Raw genomic sequence first — 21,640 nt, forward strand, 5'->3', positions numbered from 1 at the left:
TGGGGGGACTGATCTGAATCTCTGACCTAGCTAAACTGGGGACTGATCTGAATCTCTGACCTAGCTAAACTGGGGTCTGATCTGAATCTCTGACCTAGCTAAACTGGGGACTGATCTGAATCTCTGACCTAGCTAAACTGGGGTCTGATCTGAATCTCTGACCTAGCTAAACTGGGGTCTGATCTGAATCTCTGACCTAGCTAAACTGGGGACTGATCTGAATCTCTGACCTAGCTAAACTGGGGTTTGATCTGAACCTCTGACCTAGCTAAACTGGGATCAGATCTGAATCTCTGACCTAGCTAAACTTGGTTCAGAACTGAATCTCTGACCTAGCTAAACTGGGGTTTGATCTGAATCTCTGCAGACTTTGTTTATTTTGAATTGCACCTATTTTGCTGTTCTGAAATAAAAATTGTAATTGTTGTTCCTCCCTGTCATGAATTTGTTTAGACCAGAGAAGACTAAACTTCAGGTGATTCCTGGACAGTTAAACATCACAATAGAATGTGTTCCTCCTGACTTTCCAAGTAAGAACTTTACATTTTGTAAGAACTGTCTTAAAAATATTTTGGGAACTGTGAAAAATTAGTGTGTGCTTGGAATGTGTACTGTAGCAATGGTGGGCTTTGGCGAGCCGAGAGCTGATTTCGTAAGTAAAAGCAAAAAGTTGTTTTCAACTTCTTGCAATTTGCTGTGAAAAATATGCATTTTATTTTCCTTACAACATTACACTGTAAAGTCATACTTTTATCAGAGCCGTGCATTTGGTTGCTGTGGCAACGGGGTCAAACAAATACCAACTTCATGATTGGTTTTCGAGTTGTTTATACTAGTCTGTACATTGACCTAGAGAGTCAGTGGCATACATGATGTTACAATTTACTAATAATTTGAAGGTATCTGTGGTTTTAAAGTAAAGAAAAATACAAAAACTTTGTCATTTAAGGTTTGCCTCCCATATATATGATTTATTGATTTAAAGGCAGCAAAATATGGAAATTGCACATTCCTTTTCATAGTATGTCAACATCATTTTAAAAGGTTTACAAAACTTGAAAATGTCTCTGAATTTGTCACTCAAGTTTGTTTTTAAAAAAAATCTATTTTTGTCTGCTTGTTAATTTTTTTTTTGCAGCCAACACATCTATAGAACTTGATACATTTTTAAAGATTGTTTCAATAGCAGCTCGAGTTTCAATGTCTGAATGCCGTTTTACCTTTTACATAGCGCAAATAATTCCAACGTTAACTCAAAAATATTGTATTTAATAGAATAGAAATAAATAGAATATCTTTGGTTAGCTGTACCTGATAAAATGCAGTGAAAACAAGCAGCCATGTTTAGCTGGAAACAAGGTATTCCCAGCTCAGTAATAAGCTTTCAGTTTTGGTTTGAAGGCAGCGGGAGCACAGCCTGTTTTTTTTTTTTTTTTTTTTTTTTTTGTATTTGCTTGACAGACGCCCTTATAACGGCGACTTAGAGGTTTTTTAAGTTTCTGTTTGTGCTTTGTTTTGTAAAATAAAACAGTTTGTACAATTTTTGTGCACAGTGTGTTTGTTTCTATAGGTTGTATATGCATATTTGCTTTGTGTGTGTAGTGTGTAGGCTACGTGCAACTACTGTTAAAATATAAACTTCAAAAAATGTTTACCTTGTCTTCGCTTGGCACCATACATTTTCCGTCTTGGCTACTTTGCTCTGCTCCCACCCATGTAAGAAGTACCAATGATGCATTTGTGTCTCAGTTGACCTATGAGTGAATGCTGAGCTCTGCTTTCAGATTCTGTTACCCCCTCCTACATTCCTGTGAAACCCTTTGAGGAGGGCTGCAGCAATGCTTCTGTGGAAATTGAAGAATTTGTTCCAGAAGAGGCAAAGTACATCTACCCCTACACTGCCTATAAAAACCACATGTACGTGTACCCCTTACAGCTGAAATATGATAACCAGAAAACGTTTGCCAAGGTAAGATCTGAGATGTTTTGAGAACAAACATTGCAATATTGTAACAGACCATTCCAGTATTCTGTATGCAATATGCACATGTGTTTCTCACAGGCGAGGAACATTGCTGTGTGCATGGAGTTGAGGGATTCCGATGAAGAGAATGCATCTGCTTTAAAGGTTGGTATAAGGGATTGTATTTTTCAAGAAATGTTACAGTATTGAGAAGGTAGCAGATTTGACCTGTTAACGGGTAATCGCTCACCCTTTTCTTACCATGACACTTTTATTACAAGTTTCTTCTCATTTCTCAGTAGTTTGTTTAGTTTTCTAGACATTACTGTCTCTTAGAATTGAGTGAAGCCCATTGATCACAGTAGAGAGGAGGTGTGCTAGAGCAGGGGTCGGAAAGAGGCGGCCTGTGGGCCAATTGCGGCCCACTTGAGGTATGGTGGTGGCCCTTCTGAGTTTCTTTATCAATGTATTACATTTTAAAAAAACATTAATTAGATCCGATGCCTTTGCACTTGCGCAGCCAGCTCCTATGTTGTTGTTGCTGGAGTGATTTTCTCACACCACACACAGTCTGTCAGTGGTTGTTAGGCAACAGTTCCAAGGTGCACAGCCAACGTTACGTGGAAGTACGTAATCAATGCTTATACACTAACTGTATGCGAAGTGTTGAGCCAGCGGAACGACAGAGGTGAAGTTGGCCAAATTAAATGAATTGTTTATTTTAATTTAAGATAATTAAATTTCCAATAGTTATTTTCTCCAGTTACCCACGTGCCTGGTACCATTTCGTTTCAAGCAAAGACAAGGTTAACAAATTAATTACATTATCTTGAGCATATCCTACTATATCCCTGACAGACTGGTACCCATTATGCTTTGACTGAAGTTTTTTTTTTACTTTAAGTTAATTTCTGCACTACATTCTCTTGTTTTCAAACTTAACTGTTCTTCTGTTAAAATAAAACATTTACACTTATATTCTGTTTTAATTATTCTAGAATACCAGTGTTTAGCTTAAAGACTACTTTCAGATCAAGCTGACTTCCCTAAATAAGAGACTTGACTGTGAACATTTGAGTTAATTAAATGAGATTCTTGTTTCTGCTTTTCTCCTCAAGGTTGTAAACCTTGGCACCAGTAGACAAGATATGACACCAGTCCTGACAATCCCACTGATCTTACAAGACAAGATAGGACACCTCCTGACAATCTCACTGATCTTACAAGACAAGATAGGACACCTCCTGCAGTCCCACTGATTTTACAAGACAAGATAGGACACCAGTCCTGACAATCCAACTGATTTTACAAGACAAGATAGGACACCAGTCCTGACAATCCCACTGATCTTACAAGACAAGATAGGACACCTTCTAACAATCCCACTGATCTTACAAGACAAGCTAGGACTAGGGTTGGGTAAAAAATGACATTTTCAGTTATCGATTATCATCTGTAAATTATCATGATAATTGTGATTATTGTCAGACTAAATAAAATATAAAACATTCTTGTAATTTATCAAATTTATACTTGAGTAACATGAAAACCTGCAGTCTAAGTCACTGAGTTTAGAAGAAAAAAACTAGACAGTATATGTGGCAAGTTTTTACATTTCGGATGGGTGCTCAGAACAAACGTGAGTATAAAAATACACCTATACCTATGTATATTAATGAATTATGTAGTTTTCCTATAAAGTAATGCATATTTATTTAAACATTTATGTTAATTTGAGATTAATACCAAATGTATTATTAACGATAAACATTATTAAATATAAATGTAACATTATAATATATATATATATATTATATATATATATATATATATATATATATATATATATATACACACACACACACACACACACACACACACACACACACACACACACACACAGTGGCTTGCAAAAGTATTCAGACCCCTGACCAATTCTCTCATATTACTGAATTACAAATGGTACATTGAAATTTCATTCTGTTTGATATTTTATTTTTAAACACTGAAACTCAGAATCAATTATTGTAAGGTGACATTGGTTTTATGTTGGGAAATATTTTTAAGAAAAATAAAAAAACTGAAATATCTTGCTTGCGTAAGTATTCAACCCCTGTGCTGTGGAAGCTCCCAGTTTGCACCGATGAATGAAATTGCCCTAACGAGGACACAATTACCTTACCATTGGCCTCCACCTGTGAACCATTAAAGTTGCTGTCACATTTTCTGGATAAAAACCCCACTGTTGAAGGATCATTGGTAAGGCTGTGAATCTGAAGGAAAATGAAGACCAAAGAGCATTCTACAGATGTTAGAGATAAAGTAATACAAATGCATACATTAGGGAAAGGGTACACAATAATATCCAAGTATTTGGATATCCCAGTGAGCACAGTTGGATCAATAATCAGGAAGTGGAAGCTGCATCACACCACCCAGGCACTGCCAGGAAAAGGCCGTCCCTCAAAACTCAGTGTCAAACAAGAAGGAGACTTGTGAGAGAAGCCACAGAGAGGCCAACAATCACCTTGAAGGAGCCACAGAGTTCAGTAGCTGGGAGTGGAGTAATGGTGCACCAGTCAACCATATCAAGAGCTCTGCATAACACTGGCCTGTATGGGAGGGTGGCAAGAAAGAAGCTGTTACTCAAAAAGTACCATCTGAAAGCATATCTGGAGTTTGCCAGAAAGCATGAGAGTGACCCAGCTGCGATGTGGGAAAAGGTTTTGTGGTCAGATGAGACCAAGATAGAGCTATGTGTGGCGCAAACCTAACACTGCCCATGCCTCAAGACACACCATCCCTACAGTGAAGTATGCTGTGGGGATGTTCTCATCAGCAGGGACTGGGCATCTTGTTACAACTGAAGGAAGAATGGAATGAGCAAAATACAGGAAAATACTGCAAGAGAATCTGCTTCTGTCCACTAAAAAACTGAAGCTTGGGAGGAAATTCACCTTTCAGCAGGACAATGATCCCAAGCACAAGGCCATAGCAACTTTGAAGTGGCTCAAGAACAAAAAGGTGAATGTCCTACAGTGGCCTGGTCAAAGTCCTGATCTGAATCCCATTGAGAATCTGTGGCACTATTTGCGGTCCACAAACGTCGTCCAACCAACCTGAACAACCTGGAGCAAATCTGCCAAGAAGAATGGGCCAAAATCACTCCGACACTGTGTGCAAAGCTCGTACATACTTACCCCAAAAGACTTAAAGCTGTTATTGCTGTGAAAGGGGGCTGTACCAAAAATTAATGTGTAGGGGTTGAATGCAAGCAAGATATTTCAGTTTTTTATTTTTCTTAACAATATTTCCCAACATAAAACCAATGTCACCTTACAATAATTGATTTTGAGTTTAAGTGTTTTAAAATAAAATATCAAACAGAACGAAATTTCAATGTATCATTTGTAATTCAGTAATATGAGAGGATTGGTCAGGGGTCTGAATACTTTTGCAAGGCACTGTGTGTGTGTGTGTATATATATATACACACACACACACACACACACACACACACACACACACACACACACACACAGTACTGTGCAAAAGTTTTAGGCAGGTGTGAAAAAATGCTGTAAAGTAAGAATGCTTTTAAAAATAGACATGTTAATAGTTTATATTTATCAATTAACAAAATGCAAGGTGAGTGAACAGAAGAAAAATCTACATCAAATCAGTATTTGGTGTGACCACCCTTTGCCTTCAAAACAGCATCAATTCTTCTAGGTACACTTGCACACAGTTTTTGAAGGAACTCGGCAGGTAGGTTAGCCCAAACATCTGGAGAACTAACCACAGTTTTTCTGTGGATTTAGGCTGCCTCAGTGGCTTTTCTCTCTTCATGTAATCCCAGACAGACTCGATGATGTTGAGATCAGGGCTCTGTGGGGGCCATACCATCACTTCCAGGACTCCATGTTCTTCTTTATGCTGAAGATAGTTCTTAATGACTTTCGCTGTATGTTTGGGGTCGTTGTCATGCTGACATTTGGGACCAATCAGATGCCTCCCTGATGGTATTGCATGAATGATAAGTATCTGCCTGTACTTCTCAGCATTGAGGAGACCATTAATTCTGACCAAATCCCCAACTCCATTTGCAGAAATGCAGCCCCAAACTTGCAAGGAACCTCCACCATGCTTCACTGTTGCCTGCAGACACTCATTCGTGTACCTCTCTCCAGCCCTTCAGCGAACAAACTGCCTTCGCTACAGCTAAATATTTCAAATTTTGACTCATCAGTCCAGAGCACCTGCTGCCATTTTTCTGCTCCCCAGTTCCTGTGTTTTCATGCATAGTTAAGTCACTTAGCCTTGTTTCCACGTTGGAGGTATGGCTTTCTGGCCGCAAGTCTTCCATGAAGGCCTTGCCATGATGTATGACTTTTGACAGTAAACTGTCTTCAGCAACCTCACCTTGTTAGCTGAGTTTGGCGGTCCCTCACCCAGTTTTATTCCTCCTACACAGCTGTTTCTGTTTCGGTTAATGATTGTGTTTCAACCTACGTATTGAACTGATGATCATTAGCACCTGTTTGGTATAATTGTTTAATCATACTGACTATATGCGTACAGAATCCCTGACTTTGTGCAGGTGTACCTAGAAGAATTGATGTTGTTTTGAGGGGGGGGGGGAGTCCTTCCTCCGCCCGCCCCCCCTGTCCACCCCCCTCTCTCCCCCCCCCCGTCTCTCCTCCCACTCCTCTCCCGAGGCAAAGGGTGGTCACACCAAAGAGAGGGAGAGGGGGAGAAGGATCTCCGTTCTCGCTCCCTCCCCCTGCTCGTGGGCCCCTCTTTCCTTTCTTCCTTTCGTGGCCTCAACACCCCCCTGCTTGCCAACTGACTTCCCCGCCTTCTTTACGTCGGCGGTCTTACGACTCACCCAGTTTTCCGACGGTACACAGCTGTTTTCTTGTCGTCGAGTTAACTATTGTGTTTCAACCTACGTGCATGAACTGATGTCTATCGTTAGCACCTGTTTGTAACAAATGTTTACATCCATACACGGACTATATGACTCAACTTTGAGAATCCCCCTGCTCATTGCCCTCGTGGTCACACCAAATATGGATTTGATTGATATGGATTTGATTTAGATTTTTCTTCTGTTCACTCACTTTGCATTTAGTTAATTGATAAATATAATCTATTAACATGTCTATTTTTGAAAGCATTCTTACTTTACAGCATTTTTTCACACCTGCCTAAAACTTTTGCACAGTACTGTATATAAACAAGGGTTCTGAGCACCCACTTATTGTTCTCCATGCGGTGCATACAGTACACATGTCTTTACTGTAGTTCAAAATAAAGAAGCAACACTGTTGTTTAGGCTATATTACACGTGTGCCATATGTTTTTTTTTTCTTTTTGCAATTACATTCAATTTACACAAAAAAATAATCCTGTCAGAATGTTTAATTGTCATAAGCTCCACTTTTCTACAGTAATTTTTACTGTGAGCTTTTTTATTTTACAAACAACAATATATATATTTTTTTTTTATTGGAAAACCAGTCGTACTTTGCCAGTGTACATCTTATTATCAAAATGAAACTGTGACGTAAAGTTTAAAGCATATTGTTTAAAGTTAATACTTGCTGTAACTTACCAGTGTACGCAGTGATCACACAGATAGACAGTTCAGAGCTGCTTGCTGCTGAATGCAGAGCCACTTCCTGTTTCACTGGGTCACAGGAGACAATTATGGTTATCGATAATGATGTTTCAACAATATAAAATTATCGCTGCAACAAAATGATAGTGATTATCGATATTATTGATTATTGTTCCAACCCTAGATAGCACACCTCCTGACAATCCCACTGAGCTTACAAAGGGTGTTTATCAGTAATTTAGGGATTTGTACAGTAGTACAACAAAAAATGGTTGTTGAATAAAGTTCACATTTGTAATTATGAATCATGCATGAAAGCTAATCAATCAGCATTAAGTGTTTCTCAAAATGTCAGTATATCTTCTCCTATGTGTAGATACAGGATGTATAGGTGTCATTCCATGGATAGAACACCATGCTGTAGCTGTTTAATAGTACTTTCTGAGTACAGTCTTTGTTTTTGTGATTAGTTGTGTGTAGGGTGTCTTATTATAACAGGAATCATTTTGCACAGTTTGTGTAGACAGAACCATATAACAATAAGCGATACCCTACACTCGACATATTAGTTTGAAAACTAAAATGAAAGTCCTTTAAAATAATTGTGAGCATTCAAAACAGTTGATATTTTTTAGAACCTTTTTTTTTTAAGCATTTTTTTTTTCCGATCACCATTTCTAGCTGCTCTTTCTTACAGTGTATCTATGGGAAACCTGGTGGGCCTCTCTTCACTAGTTCTGCATATGCAGCCGTGTTGCATCACAACCAGAGCCCAGAGTTCTATGATGAGGTAAATCATTCCACAGATATAGGTGTGTTTCTGAATACCAGTGTAATAAATAGTGCATAATGTACTTTCATCTAATGCTTCAACCACTCCATTATCAAATGTGAACAAGAAAGCAGGCAATGATGTTTTGCTTAAGAGTTTAAATTGAAACCTGCAGTTTGTAACACGCCTTCCACGCTGTTTGTCAAAGGAATTAAAGAAATGGGGTTGTGGGACATAATGATTGCATCAGTCTTGACATTATAACATAACTCCCATGCATCTCATTCCAGATTAAGATTGAGCTTCCAATACATCTCCATGACAGGCATCACCTGCTGTTTACCTTCTACCATGTCAGCTGTGAGTACAACTGCAAGGGGACCACTAAGAAACGGGATGCTGTTGAATCAATGGGTACGTACTGGTCTGTCACTAAACCTCTGCTTTTGTAATAAACATGAATTGAATTGAATGTCCCTAGACACTATTGAAAATTATGTCAAATCATCTTGATTGAAGCTCTCCTGAGAAGCGTGTTTTCAATCAATCAATCAATCTTTATTTTATATAGCACCTTTCATAGTGGACCTACATCACAAAGCGCTTTACAAGATGCTGTAACAACAAGAAAATCCATAATACTTTAAATACAGAGACATACATAATACATGATATACAGTAAAAAAAAAAAAAAAAAAAAAAACATGCATAATACATTAAATACAGTGGAAAGTGCATAATAATAGCAGCAACACAGCAGCTAATAGAAGATATCAGGCTTAAAGAGCATGGAAAGCAAGAGAGAACAGGTGGGTCTTGAGAGTTGATTTAAAGCGAGTGACGGTGGGAGCATCATGCACCAAAGCTGGGAGAGAGTTCCAAAGAGTCAGAGCCATGAAGCTAAATGAACATTGTCCAAGTGTGGGTCACTTTTGCTTGGGGATAACAAGCAGGCCAGAGTCGGAAGACCTCAGTTTGCGGGGCAGGGACATAGCGGGTCAGCAGGTTGAGGAGGTGCTCGGGACCTGTGTGATGAAGGGCATTGTAGGTGAGCAGGAGAGTTTTGAAAATAATCCTGAACTTTACAGGTAGCCAGTGCAGCTGGTCAAGACAGGGGGTGATGTAGTCATGTTTTTTACATCTGGTAAGGATCCTGGCAGCGGCATTCTGAACTAGCTGCAGTCAGTTTATGGTGCGTGCCGGGAGACCACCTTATAGAGAGTTGCAGCAGTTGACTCGAGAGGAGACAAATGCATGACAAGGTATCTCCGCATCTGGGAGAGAAAGGTAGGGACAGACTCTGGAGATGTTTCAAGGATGGTAGAAGGAAGATTTGACCATTGAGGAGATGTGGGCATCAAAGGAGAGGTTGCTGTCAAAAAGTACACCAAGGCTTCATACTGTGGGGGAAGGCAGCAACAGACAGTTTCCGAAGTTCAGGGCAGCTATATTTAAATTCTTAAGTTGAGTTTTAAATCCTCCTAGAAGGAGTTCAGATTTGTTAGTGTTCAGTTGAAGAAAATTGGCAGACATCCAGGCCCCGATGTCTTGAATGCAAGCCGAGAGCTGGACCAAGGCAGAGGGGCTACCAGAAACACACCTATATCTGTGGAATGGTTTTAAGTAGAGCTGGGTGTCGTCAGCATAGGAGTGAAACATGAGGCTGTGTTGGCGGATGAGGTGACCCAAGGGAAGCATGTAGATATTGAAGAGAAGGGGCCCAAGAACAAATCCTTTGGGGACACCACAAGTGACTGAGTTTATAACACCACTACGTCCAGCATAGAAAACACACTGCATGCGTCCAGATAGGTAAATAGGTATATGACATCCAGGAGAGACACGGTCCACAGATTCCAGCATACCTCTGAAGGCAGTCAAGAAGAATGCCATGATCTATGGTGTCAAAAGCAGCTGTTAGGTCAAGGAGGACAAGCACAGAGAGAGCACCAGCATCAGCATTGAGCAGGAGATCATTCACAATCTGGAGCAGAGCAGTTTCAGTACTATGATGCGGCTGGAAACCAGACTAGAGATTCAAGCAGATTGTTGTCCTTGAGATGTTTCATCAGCTGACTGGCTACAGCCCTTTCGAGAGTTTTTGAAAGAAAAGGGAGATTGGAGATGGGACGGAAATTAGATAAGTCATCCGGGGAAAGGGAGGGTTTTTTGAGTACTGGCGTAACTCAGGCATGCTTGAGGGCAGCAGGAACTGAGCCAGAGTCCAGGAATAGGTAGAAGGTGTGCATAATGGAGGGAGCAAGATTAGTCGGCTAGGGGTCTAGCGGGCATGTGGCAGTAGTTGATTTCAACAGTTTTGGTCTTGACTGAAGCTCTCTCGAGAAGCCCAGCATCAGTATGTTTTGGAGAAGCTGCTGCTGCTGTTGTAATAAATTCCCTCCTCTCTGCTTTCTCCTCTGCAGTCGGGTGTGCTTGGCTTCCACTACTGAAGGATGGCTGTCTCTGCTCATTGGACCAGCAGTTACCTGTGTCTGCTAACCTGCCTGCCGGCTACCTGTGTGACAGGAGTGGGGATTCTCACAAGGTTGACTTATTACTCACGCTGATTTTCTCAGTCTGATTTTCAAAGTTGAAGTAAACGCAAGAAAGAATATTAGATACATCAATCAGTTGATGAAGGAGACTAAAATGATGCAGAATTTATAAAAGTGAATATCACACCTATCCCTGTTTCTTACTAGAGATATGATAATTTTAACAGCTCTACTGTTCCAACTTAACATTATTTTTGTTTGGCTTTTCAGTGTCTTCCTGACATAAAATGGGTTGATAATGCTAAACTGCTGTTTAAAGTCAGGAGCCATGTAGTTTCCACAATTTATACCCAGGTATGTGCAGGTATATAATCATTTTAACTCATATTGTGAAAGAAAAGTATGTTTATTTATCGTCATGTTAAAATTGTCCTGTGTTGTATTTTATAGAACAGTTTTACATGAAGCACAAGTGTTATTTAAAGGGCTGCCAAGACTCATTGAGTAATGAACTACCGCTATATATATATATATCTATATAATATATATATATATATATATATATATATAAATATAATATATATATATATATATATATATATATTATATATATATGTACACAGCGTCTATAGAAAGTCTACACCCCTGTGGAAGGGTGGTGGGTAATTCACTGACACAGGAGACAGACAGGTGGATTTGGCAACACCGCACAGGTGCCCAGTTTTATTTTGGGGTGCTCTTTTTCTTTTAGCCCGCAGAGGGTGCTGTTGGTCCGTGGTCTGCTTACCAACAATGGTAAACAGAACCACGGGAATACCAAGCGATGGTACACAATACCGGCGCGCTTGCAGGTGCTTCAAAACAATAATTAAAAACAGAAGGCACAAAGAAACAGGGAAAATAAAACAGTAACAAAACTGCAAAGAAAGGTGCTGCACTTGACAGCTATATCCCGGCCGCCGCTATACGTGCGACCCGGATCACCGACCTACACTGCCGGCTAGCTAGCCTGCTTAGTTATTTTTTTCCCGGGGTCTACCCAAGGGTTCTCCGCCCTCACTGTCTCGCTGTGAAACGTTTCGTTTCCTTTTCTCTCCCGGCTGGTTCTCGGTCCTGGACCAGTGCTTCCGCACTCTTGGCGCGTCTATAAGGGCAGACCTGAGGAGACAGCAGAGCGTTAACTTATAGGGCTAACAATCTCCCCAAGATTCAGAGAGGGGGAAAGTCCACACACCCACTTTCCCACCTCCCCGTGTCACTGCCATGACTCACAGGCAGTTGTTGGATGACTGCCACCCTCTTCCTACAGCACTGTGAACACGCCAGCAGAGTCAGTACATCTCCCTCTGCTACAACCCCCTTGAACTTTTTTCACATTTTGTTGTGTCAGTGCCTCAGTTTTATGCATTGAAATGATGACTTTTTCCACTTATCTACACACCATACTCTGCACTGTTAAGAGGAAAAAAGTTTTTATTGAGAAAAAAAAATATATAAAAAATACAAAACTGAAAGATCAGAATTGTGTAAGTCTCCAGCCCCCTGAGTTAATACTTAGTGGAAGCACCTTTGGCAGCAATTATAGCTGTGAGTCTGTTGGGATAGGTCTAGATTTGGCAATATTTGACCATTCTTCTTTACATGCTTCACAGTAGGGATGGTGTTGTTTGGGTGATGTGCTGTGTTGGGTTTGCGCCAAACATAACGCTTTGCTTTAGGCCTAAAAGTTCCATTTTATTTTTGTCAGACCACAAAAAAATTTTGCCACATGGCTACAGAATCTCCTGAGTGTTTTTTTGCATACTTCAAACGGAATTCAAGGTGGGCTTTCTTGAGTAATGGCTTCTTTCTTGCCACCCTACCATGCTGGCCAGATTTATTGTGCTTGGGATATTGTTGTCAAATGCACACTTTGACCAGTCTTGGCCATAAAAGCCTCTAGTTCTCGTAAAGTTGCCATTGGCCTCTTGGTAGCCTCTCTGATCAGTCTCCTTCTTGCTCGATCATCCGGTTTGGAGGGACGGCCTAGTCTAGGCAGCATACACCTTCCACTTCTTAATAATCATCCTGACCGTGCACCAAGGGATATTCTAGGCCTTTGATATTTTTTTATACCCATCCCCTGATCTGTGCCTTTCAACAACTTTGTCCCTGAATTTTTTTGAAAGAATTTAGGATTGCTATTACAAAGTGGTGGACACTCCAACCAAGCTATTTCAGTTTTTATTTTTAATTAATTTTCTACAAATTTCTAGAATATTTTTTTCACTTTGAAGTTGTGGAGTAGGACGTGTAGATAAATAAAATTAAAAAAATAAACATTTTTAATTCCATGCTATAAGGCAACAAAAGGTGAAAATTTTGAAAGGGTGTAGACTTTCTATAGGTACTGTATATATCTAGTCTATTTTACCCCAAAATAATTGTCATGAGTGGTGACTGGTGCAATATCCAATGTAGTGTTGTCCTTGGCAGCTTTTTTTATGGTTTTTTTATGGCTTTTATTTTACCAGTCATTCTGTATAGGTAGCACATGAATCATATATGGGGTACCACAGCACTTGTGATACCCCATATAATGTGGCTTGTAATGCACTTAGAAATGGAATTATTATTCTGTCATTTAAGGCAATGCTGGCTTTAGAGACGGAGTCTATTTATTATGTTGACAAAATTTTTTTTTTAAATTGCACGTTTTATTCGGCTTCTTCGGTTGTGGTAGGAAAAAAAGCTGAATCTTCAAAATGTGTGTCTTACCAGTTTGCTTGTGTTCATTCCATAGGACCCACACTTGCACAGATTCTTCCAGCATTGCCAGGTGATACAGTCTGAATCACAGGAGAGCCCAGGAGAGCTGGTTAAATATTTAAAGGTACCTAATGTTTCTGTGACTGGCCCTTCCACCTCTTGCCCTATATTACAGTGATATAAAAGCCCTGAGATAATGCAATTTAGCCATGAGCCCTGAGTGTTAATTACATTTGAATTCGTTGCATTTGGCAGAACAGTATATTCTGCTGCCTTTTAAAATGCTTCAGCACACCTCAATGTTATAGCTGCCAGACTCAAAACATAACAAACATAAATGGTGAATAGTTTTAGAGAACAGTTTCAAACTCCTGAAGTCACAGAAAGTCTGATCTATAATTAAAAAGAATGTTTAACTGTATCCACATGTTCTCTGTTTATGCTGTGGATTTGTATCTGAAAATCCATCTTCTCAGCTTAAGGTTCTGAAGTGACACAAAGATCGATTAAGTGTTTGCTAGGAAATAAATATATTGTAGAGAAGTTTTATAAACATCTATTAGTCAGAGTTGCTTGAGTGAATGGGGATACAGATTAAAAGCAGATATTCATTTTATTTTTTCCTATTGCAAATGCCAAAGTGAAGACTGTCATGTAGGTGGATAAGCTTAATGAAAAGCAGTGTGTGTGTAGAATCAGAGAGTGAGAGAGCCAGCCCCAGCCCTACAGTATACTGCTGACTAGAACTGTCACTGCAGAATCAGAGAGAGAGGCAGCCCCAGTCCTCCAGTATACTGCTGACTAGGACTGTCACTGTAGAATCAGAGAGTGAGAGAGCCAGCCCCAGCCTTCCAGTATACTGCTGACTAGGACTGTCACTGCAGAATCAGAGAGAGAGGCAGCCCCAGCCCTCCAGTATACTGCTGACTAGGACTGTCACTGTAGAATCAGAAAGTGAGAGAGCCAGCCCCAGCCCTCCAGTATACTGCTGACTAGGACTGTCACTGCAGAATCAGAGAGAGAGGCAGCCCCAGCCCTCCAGTATACTGCTAAATAGGACTGAGTCACTGCATAATCAGAGAATCATGGAGGCATACCCAGCACTCTAGTACAGTGCTGACTGGGACTGAGTCACTGCAGTTCTGAAGAGGTTATCACTGAGGTTTCAAGGTTACGAATATGTTACTGTTATCTGGTGTCTTTTCTCTTTTCTTTTTTCCCTGTTTTCCTAAAGGGTCTGTATTCAACAACCCTACTCATAGTAATGCAATGCATGTCATAACTATAGTACAGGAGTGAACGACTCATCAGTTCCTCGCTGCATTGCTAATCCTTACTCTCTAGCTTCCCTGCTGCAGTCCTGCAGAATACTGCATATCTATCGACAGCATTGGGGTAACTCGCTACTTAAGTAACATGTTAATGTAATAATATTGCTTGTGTTAATAACGAGGTAAAGATTTTTAATCTGAGTAATAATGTTACAGTTATTTTCCCCAAAAAAGAAACAAGTTAGTTTTATTACCTTTTCTTTGTTGTGCACCTACATTGGAGGTCTTTTCTTTTTTAACCCCAACATGCCAGACTGTTCTAATGTCTGTGCCTCAGTCATCACTGATGACTCATTCTCTTCCGGAATGTCTCAAAGGATAGTAAAAAGAATGATAGGACAATGATGTCATAGATGGGAGGAGCTAAGAGAGGGGCAGGCGCCTGGAGCCCAGAAAGGATACAGTGCCTCTAGGAAGTATTCACCCCCCTTGGATGTTTTCACAGTTTCTCACAGTGGTGGGGGTGAAAAAACAAATCAATTAAAAATAAAAACCTGAAAAGTCTTCGTTAGATAAGTATTCAATCCCCTTGCTATGACACACCTAAATAAGCTGAACTGCAACAAGTTGCCTTCAGAATTCATACAATAAGTTAAATGGATTCCATCCAATAAAAGTGGTTCACATGATTTCAGATTAAATACACCTGTCTTGGTAGGGTCCCACAGTTGGGTAGTGCATTCAAAGCAAAGATACTACCATGAAGACCAAGGACCTTTGAAAACAACTCCGGGATAAAGTTGTGGAAAGGCACAGATCAGGGGAGGAGTATAAAAAGATTTCAAAGGCATTGAATATCCCTTGGAGCACAGTCAAGTCGATCATTAAGAAGCGGAAGGCATACGGCACCACCCAGAATATGCTTAGAGCAGGCCGTCCTCCCAAACTGAGCAGCCAGGTAAGCAACCAAGAGGCCATTGACAGCTCTGAAAGACCTACAGCGTTCCATGGCTGAGATGGGAGAAACTGTCCATGTGTCAACAGTAGCTGAGGTACTCCACAAATCTTGCCTGTATGGAAGAGTGGCAAGAAGGAAGCCATTTTTGAAAAAAGCCCATGTAAAATCCACTTGGAATTTGCAAAAAAGGCATGTGGGAGAGAAAAGATGTGGCAAAAGATTCTGTGGTCCGATGAAACAAAAATTGAATTATTTGGCCTAAATGCAAAGCGTTACAGTGGGTTGTGAAAGTATTGACCCCCCTTGGAATTTTTCCTATTTTGTTGCCTTACAACCTGGAATTAAAATGGATTTTTATTTGGATTTCATCTAATGGACATACACAAAATAGTCCAAATTGGTGAAGTGAAATGAAAAAAATAACTTGTTTCAAAAAATTCTAAAAAATAAATAATGGAAAAGTGTTGCGTGCATATGTATTCACCCCCTTTGCTATTAAGCCTCTAAATAAGATCTGGTGCAACCAATTACCTTCAGAAGTCACATAAGTAGTTAAATACAGTCCACCTGTATGCAATCTAAGTGTCACATGATCTCAGTATATATACACCTGTTCTGAAAAGCCCCAGAGTCTGCAACACCACTAAGCAAGGGGCACCACCAAGGAAGCGGCACCATGAAGACCAAGGAGCTCTCCAAACAGGTCAGGGACAAAGTTGTGGAGAAGTACAGATCAGGGTTGGGTTATAAAAAAATATCCAATACTTTGAACATCCCACGGAGCACCATTAAAGCCATTATTAAAAAATAGAAAGAATATGGCACCACAACAAACCTGGCAAGAGAGGGCCGTCCACCAAAACTCACGGACCAGGCAAGGAGGGCATTAATCAGAGAGGCAACAAAGAGACCAAAGATAACCCTGAAGGAGCTGCAAAGCTCCACAGCGGAGACTGGAGTATCTGTCCATAGGACCACTTTAAGCCGTACACTCCACAGAGCTGGGCTTTACGGAAGAGTGGCCAGAAAAAAGCCATTGCTTAAAGAAAAAAATAAGCAAACACGTTTGGTGTTCGCCAAAAGGCATGTGGGAGACTCCCCAAAGATATGGAAGAAGGTACTCTGGTCAGATGAGACTAAAAATGAGCTTTTTGGCCATCAAAGAAAACACTATATCTGGCGCAAACCCAACACCTCTCATCACCCCGAGAACACCATCCCCACAGTGAAGCATGGTGGTGGCAGCATCATGCTGTGGGGATGTTTTTCATCAGCAGGGACTGGGAAACTGGTCAGAATTGAATGAATGATGGATGGCGCTGAATACAGGGAAATTCTTGAGGGAAACCTGTTTCAGTCTTCCAGAGATTTGTGACTGGGATGGAGGTTCACCTTCCAGCAGGACAATGACCCTAAGAATACTGCTAAAGCAACACTCGAGTGGTTTAAGGGGAAACATTTAACTGTCTTGGAATGGCCTAGTCAAAGCCCAGACCTCAATCCAATTGTGAATCTGTGGTATGACTTACAGATTGCTGTAAACCAGCGGAACCCATCCAACTTGAAGGAGCTGGAGCAGTTTTGCCCTGAAGAATGCGCAAAAATCCCAGTGGCTAGATGTGCCAAGCTTATAGATACATACCCCAAGAGACTTGCAGCTGTAATTGCTGCAAAAGGTGGCTCTACAAAGTATTGACTGGGGGGGGTGAATACTTATGCACGCTCGAGTTTTCTGTTTTTTGTCTTAGTTCTTGTTTGTTTCAAAATAAAAAATATTTTGCATCTTCAAAGTGGTAGGCATGTTGTGTAAATCAAATGATACAAACCCCCAAAAAATCAATTTTAATTCCAGGTTGTAAGGCAACAAAATAGGAAAAATGCCAAGGGGGGTCAATACTTTCGCAAGCCACTGTATGTCTGGCGCAAACCCAACACAGCACATCACCCAGGTAACACCATCCCTACTGTGAAACATGGTGGTGGCAGCATCATGCTATAGGGACTGGGAAGCTTGTTAGGGTAGAGGGCAAAATGGATGGAGCTAAATACAGGCAAATCCCTGAGGAAATCCTGCTTCAGTCTGCAAAAGACCTAATACTGGGACGGAGGTTCACCTTTCAGCAGGACAGTGACCCCAAGCACACAGCCAAAGCAACACTGGAGTGGCTTAAAAACAAGAAAGTGAATGTCCTAGAGTGGCCCATTCAAAGCCTGTAGTTGAATCAAATTGAAAATCTATGGCAAGACTTGAAGATTGCTGTCCATCAACGATCCCCATCTAACTTGACAGAGCTTGAACAATTTTGCCAAGAAGAATGGGAGATTATTGCACGATCCAGACTTGCAAACCCCAAAAGACTCACAGCTGTAATTGCTGCCAAAGGTTGTTCTACCAAGTATTGACTCAGGGGGGTGAATACTTATCTAACTAGGAAATTTCAGTTTTTTTTATTTTTCATTATCTGTTGTTTCACAATAAAAATTATCTTGCCTCTTCAAAGTGTTGAGTAGGTTATGTAAATCAAAAGAAAAAAAATTCCATTTAAATGCATCAAGATTTCAGGTTGTAACACAACAAACTGTGAAAACGTCCAAGGGGGGGTGAATACTTATTATAGGCACTGTATTCTTGTTCAGATTGGATATGGGAATAGAGTGGCAAGGGATACATTGTGCGTATTTTGCAATGACTACTGGGATCCAGCCAAGTTAGAAAAAAAAAAATAATAATAAAAAAGAGATATCCTAAAGGGGTTGTAAGTTATATGCAGAATCCTTATGTCACATGTTGGTTACAACAGCATTGTGATGTATAATTATTCTTTTTTTGGTCATTTTCTAATGCATTCTACTGCTACCACCAAAGTGTCTTTAGTGGGTTAATACTATATAGAGTAAAAGTAATTGTGACACCATGTGCTCCATTCTCACCTCTGCTGTTTGTTGTGATAATTAAACACTTACAAAAAAGAATTGTAAGGGATTTAATAAAATATGAAGAAGTATAAAAAATCTAGTTTTTCTGTCAGTATTTTTATTAGCTTGTGCCCCATAGCCGTTATGCTCATTACTTAAATCTGAATTTAAATATTAAGAGCATAAGAACATAAGAAAGTTTACAAATGAGAGGCCATTCGGCCCATCTTGCTCATTTGGTTGTTAGTAGCTGATTGATCCCAGAATCTCATCAAGCAGCTTCTTGAAGGATCCCAGTGTGTCAGCTTCAACAACATTACTGGGGAGTTGATTCCAGAACCTCATGATTCTCTGTGTAAAAAAGTGCCTCCTATTTTCTGTTTTGAATGCCTAATCTCCATTTGTGACCCCTGGTTCTTGTTTCTTTTTTTAGGTCGAAAAAGTCCCTTGGGTCAACATTGTCAATACCTTTGAGAATTTTGAATGCTTGAATTAGGTCACTATGTAGTCTTCTTTGTTCAAGACTGAAGAGATTTAATTCTTTTAGCCTGTCTGCATATGACATGCCTTTTAAACCCGGAATAATTCTGGTCGCTCTTCTTTGCACTCTTTCTAGAGCAGCAATATCCTTTTTATATGCGAGGTGACCAGAACTGAACACAATATTTAAGATGAGGTCTTACTAATGCATTGTACAGTTTTAACATTACTTCCCTTGATTTAAATTCAACACTTTTCACAATGTATCCAAGCATCTTGTTGGCCTTTTTTTATAGCTTCCCCCACATTGTCTAGATGAAGACATTTCTGAGTCAACAAAAACTCCTAGGTCTTTCTCATAGATTCCTTCTCCAATTTCAGTATCTCCCATATGATATTTATAATGCACATTTTTATTTCCTGCGTGCAGTACCTTACACTTTTCTCTATTAAATGTCATTTGCCATGTGTCTGCCCAGTTCTGAATCTTGTCTAGATCATTTTGAATGACCTTTGCTGCTGCAACAATGTTTGCCACTTCTCCTATTTTTGTGTCGTCTGCGAATTTAACAAGTTTGCTTACTATACCAGAATCTAAATCATTAATGTAGATTAGGAATAGCAGAGGACCTAATACTGATCCCTGTGGTACACCACTGGTTATCTCACTCCATTCTGAGGTTTCTCCTCTAATCAGTACTTTCTGTTTTCTACATGTTAACCACTCCTTAATCCATGTACATGTATTTCCTTGAATCCCTACTCCGTTCAGTTTGAGAATTAAACTTTTATGCAGGACTTTGTCAAAAGCTTTCTGGAAATCTAAATAAACCATGTCATATGCTTTGCAATTATCCATTATCGATGTTGCATCCTCAAAAAAATCAAGGAGGTTACTTAGACACGATCTCCCTTTCCTAAAACCATGTTGACTGTCTCCCAGGATAAAGTTACCTTATAGATAATTTTCCATTTTGGATCTTATTATAGCTTCCATAAGTTTGCATATAATAGAAGTCAGGCTTATTGGTCTGTAGTTACTTGGTTCAGTTTTGTTTCCCTTTTTGTGGATCGGTATTATGTTTGCAACCACTGTGTCAAGAGACTGCTGCATGATCTTGGCTAGCGGTTTGTAAATAACTTCTTTCATTTCTTTCAGTACTATTGGGAGGTTCTCATCCGGCCCAGGGGATTTGTTTATTTTAAGAGCTCCCAGTCCCTTTAACTCTTGTGCTTCGGTTATGCTCAAGTTATTTAAAACTGGATAGGAACTGGTTGACATGTGGGGCATGTTGTCCGTATGCTCCTTTGTAAATACTTGTGAAAAGTAATCATTTAATATATTTGCTATTTTTTTTCCTTCATCTACGATTTTGCCATTTGTATCTCTTAGACATTTAACCTCCTCTTTGAATGTTCTCTTGCTGTTGTAATATTGGAAAAACATTTTGGAATTTTTTTAGCCCCCTTAGCAATGTTCATTTCTATTTCTCGCTTGGCCTTTCTAACTTCCTTTTTAACTTGCGTTTGCAGTTCTGTGTACTCTTTCTGTGTATTTTGTTTTTGGTCCCTTTTTTCGCTGAATATTTTGTTAAATTGATCTATTAAACCATTTTGGCAATTTAGTTTTACATTTAGATTTGTCTACTTTAGGGATGTAATTGTTTTGCGCCTCTAGTACTACATTTTTGAAGAACATCCATCCTTTTTCTGTGGATGTTTTCTCTATTTTACTCCTATCTACTTCTGTTAGTCTCTGTTTCATACCTTCATAGTTTGCTTTTCTAAAATTGTAAACCTTAGCTTTATCATTACTTTTGGGGGTTTAAAAAGCACTTCAAATGAGACCATGTTGTGGTCAGAGTTTGCTAGTGGTTCTCTGACCTCTGTTTTAGTTATTCTGTCTTTGTTATTTGAAAAGACTAAATCAAGGCATGCCTCCCCTCTAGTCGGTGCCTTGACAAATTATGCTAAGAAGCAGTCATTTGTCATTTCCACCATTTCAATTTCATCCGTCGTGCTACCCACTGGGTTTTCCCATTTTATATGGGGGAAGTTGAAATTCCCCATTAGTATGGCTTCTCCTTTGCTACACGCATTTCTAATGTCATTGTATAACAGATTATTTTGCTCACCGTCTGAATCTGGCGGTCTATAGCATGCTCCTATTATTATACCCTTTGAATTTTTGTCCGCTATTCTTACCCATATTGATTCAGCTTTTTAAACATTTTAAAACAAAGCATAAAAAAAAAGACAAACGAAAACGAAATTTAAAGGATCTGTGAAGGCTACTGCCCAGCCGGACCTTTAGGTCTATTTTGTGTCTATTTATTTTTGTTTAAATATTTTGTTTCGCTGTGTGAGCAGTGTTTATTTTTGTTTAACTATTTTATTAATTTTTGTGTATTTAA

At 39.7% G+C, this 21,640-nt stretch overlaps 1 protein-coding gene across 2 annotated transcripts in view; it reads left to right on the plus strand.

Annotated features, from left to right (window-relative positions):
* dock11 (dedicator of cytokinesis 11) overlaps positions 1-21,640 on the plus strand; it is a 187,251-nt gene that overhangs the window by 83,179 nt on the left and 82,432 nt on the right. For both annotated transcript variants that reach the window (XM_041220293.1, XM_041220292.1), the window contains 8 exons: positions 454-530; positions 1,785-1,969; positions 2,063-2,128; positions 8,284-8,376; positions 8,649-8,772; positions 10,782-10,903; positions 11,124-11,207; positions 13,636-13,725. In XM_041220293.1, the coding sequence (XP_041076227.1) occupies positions 454-530; positions 1,785-1,969; positions 2,063-2,128; positions 8,284-8,376; positions 8,649-8,772; positions 10,782-10,903; positions 11,124-11,207; positions 13,636-13,725 (841 nt within the window). The remainder of the gene's footprint in view (positions 1-453; positions 531-1,784; positions 1,970-2,062; positions 2,129-8,283; positions 8,377-8,648; positions 8,773-10,781; positions 10,904-11,123; positions 11,208-13,635; positions 13,726-21,640) is intronic.

Source organism: Polyodon spathula, chromosome 20 (assembly GCF_017654505.1).
Source record: "Polyodon spathula isolate WHYD16114869_AA chromosome 20, ASM1765450v1, whole genome shotgun sequence".
Lineage (NCBI taxonomy): Eukaryota > Metazoa > Chordata > Actinopteri > Acipenseriformes > Polyodontidae > Polyodon > Polyodon spathula.